Below are 1,452 nucleotides of genomic sequence, written 5' to 3'. Positions count from 1 at the left end.
ACCTGCTGGCAGAGAATGAATTTGCATTTTTCAATAAGCCCTTCTGCTCTTTGTTTAGACCAAAGCCAAAAACGACACTTATTTTTACACAGAAAACAAGCAGTTGTAAATGTGAACTGCTGGATCGACAAGAAGATAATGAATTATAAAACTCTAAAGATATAGCCTACAGTAAGATATATTTATGTTACGAAATGAATATAATTGCTTAAATGAATATAAAAATAAAATAAAATATTTTTTTTCTCCTAAAGTTTGAGCTTCATATTCTATTATATCATACTATATGAGCCATTTTTATTTTGTCTAAAGGTTTAACAAACTGTTCCATTAATTTAAAAACATACATTATTATGCAGACATATTTACAAGTCAGTCATTCGTAGCTAGATTTCTGGTACAGACCAATCGAGTGTGTTTGGGGTGAAACTATCTTTGACTAACCAATAGAAGATGGGTGGAATGATGGGAAATGATTTTTGCAATTTCATTTGGTGGCTCTAGAGTGGTAGAAATGACAATTCAAGCTTGAAGTTATATGTAAAAGTTTTTTTTTATGGATTGGGTAACAACCCTCTTTGACATTTCTCTATACAAGATTTTTGTCACATTATTGTATTGATGAAGTATTACCTCATACAGCGGCGCACAGATTCCATCAATCCACTCCAGTTGTAGACCTGGCAGCTCATCTTTGCGGTTTCGGTCAAAAATTGCCTATTACACACACACAAATACAAACTAATAGATATTTGTTAAACACAAACCTGCAAATATGTTTAGAAGTGCTGCGATCCATAGAAGATGGAAAAACCCTGAAGCTGATCTCAGTTGTTTCTCAGACAAAATGAACAAACAGAGACATCTGCTGGTTCGGTGAAATATCGCCTATCACACACACACACACACACACACACACACACACACACATACAAACTAATAAATATTGATTAAACACAAATCAGTTTGGGAGTGTTCCTATCCATAGAAAATGAAAAGAAACCTTTTCTTTTCTTTTCTTTTCAGTGAGATTAAATGAGCAAATGCAGACCTTTGTGAAAAAGAAGTGCACTTTAGCATGCTTTTAAAGAGAGAACTTACAGAAAAAAATATACTTGTATGTATATTTAAAAAAAATGTATTTAAAATGAATCATAGATATAGAGATATAAAAGCGCAACCTCTGAGCAATAACATTTTTCTGTGGTAAACAGAGACACAGAGAACCCTTTTCATGTGTTTTTCTTTATATTGTTCAACCATCTCCATCTACAGAAGTGATTCGATGGTCATAGTTTGTTGTTTGATTAATGTTTGCCTTTAAGACTATTAATTTAATGCACTTGTCTGTTGTAGCTGATAATGCCTGTGCTCTTTTCTTTCTTTCCAAAAATCTGTATGTATGTGTGTGTGTGTGTGTGTCTGTATGTGTGTGTGTGTGTGTATGTATGT

General features: G+C 33.0%; 1 protein-coding gene across 1 annotated transcript in view; it reads right to left on the bottom strand.

Annotated features, from left to right (window-relative positions):
* The window catches only part of LOC107657382 (dual 3',5'-cyclic-AMP and -GMP phosphodiesterase 11A-like), a 106,667-nt gene that overhangs the window by 8,148 nt on the left and 97,067 nt on the right, over positions 1-1,452 (bottom strand). Inside the window, exon 20 of the mRNA XM_016445429.1 lies at positions 634-717. Within this exon, the coding sequence (XP_016300915.1) occupies positions 634-717 (84 nt within the window). The remainder of the gene's footprint in view (positions 1-633; positions 718-1,452) is intronic.

Source organism: Sinocyclocheilus anshuiensis, unplaced genomic scaffold (genome assembly GCF_001515605.1).
Source record: "Sinocyclocheilus anshuiensis isolate Anshui unplaced genomic scaffold, SAMN03320099.WGS_v1.1 scaffold355, whole genome shotgun sequence".
Lineage (NCBI taxonomy): Eukaryota > Metazoa > Chordata > Actinopteri > Cypriniformes > Cyprinidae > Sinocyclocheilus > Sinocyclocheilus anshuiensis.
Note: the sequence above shows the minus strand (reverse complement) of the source record. Positions and strands in the feature narration are given on the sequence as shown.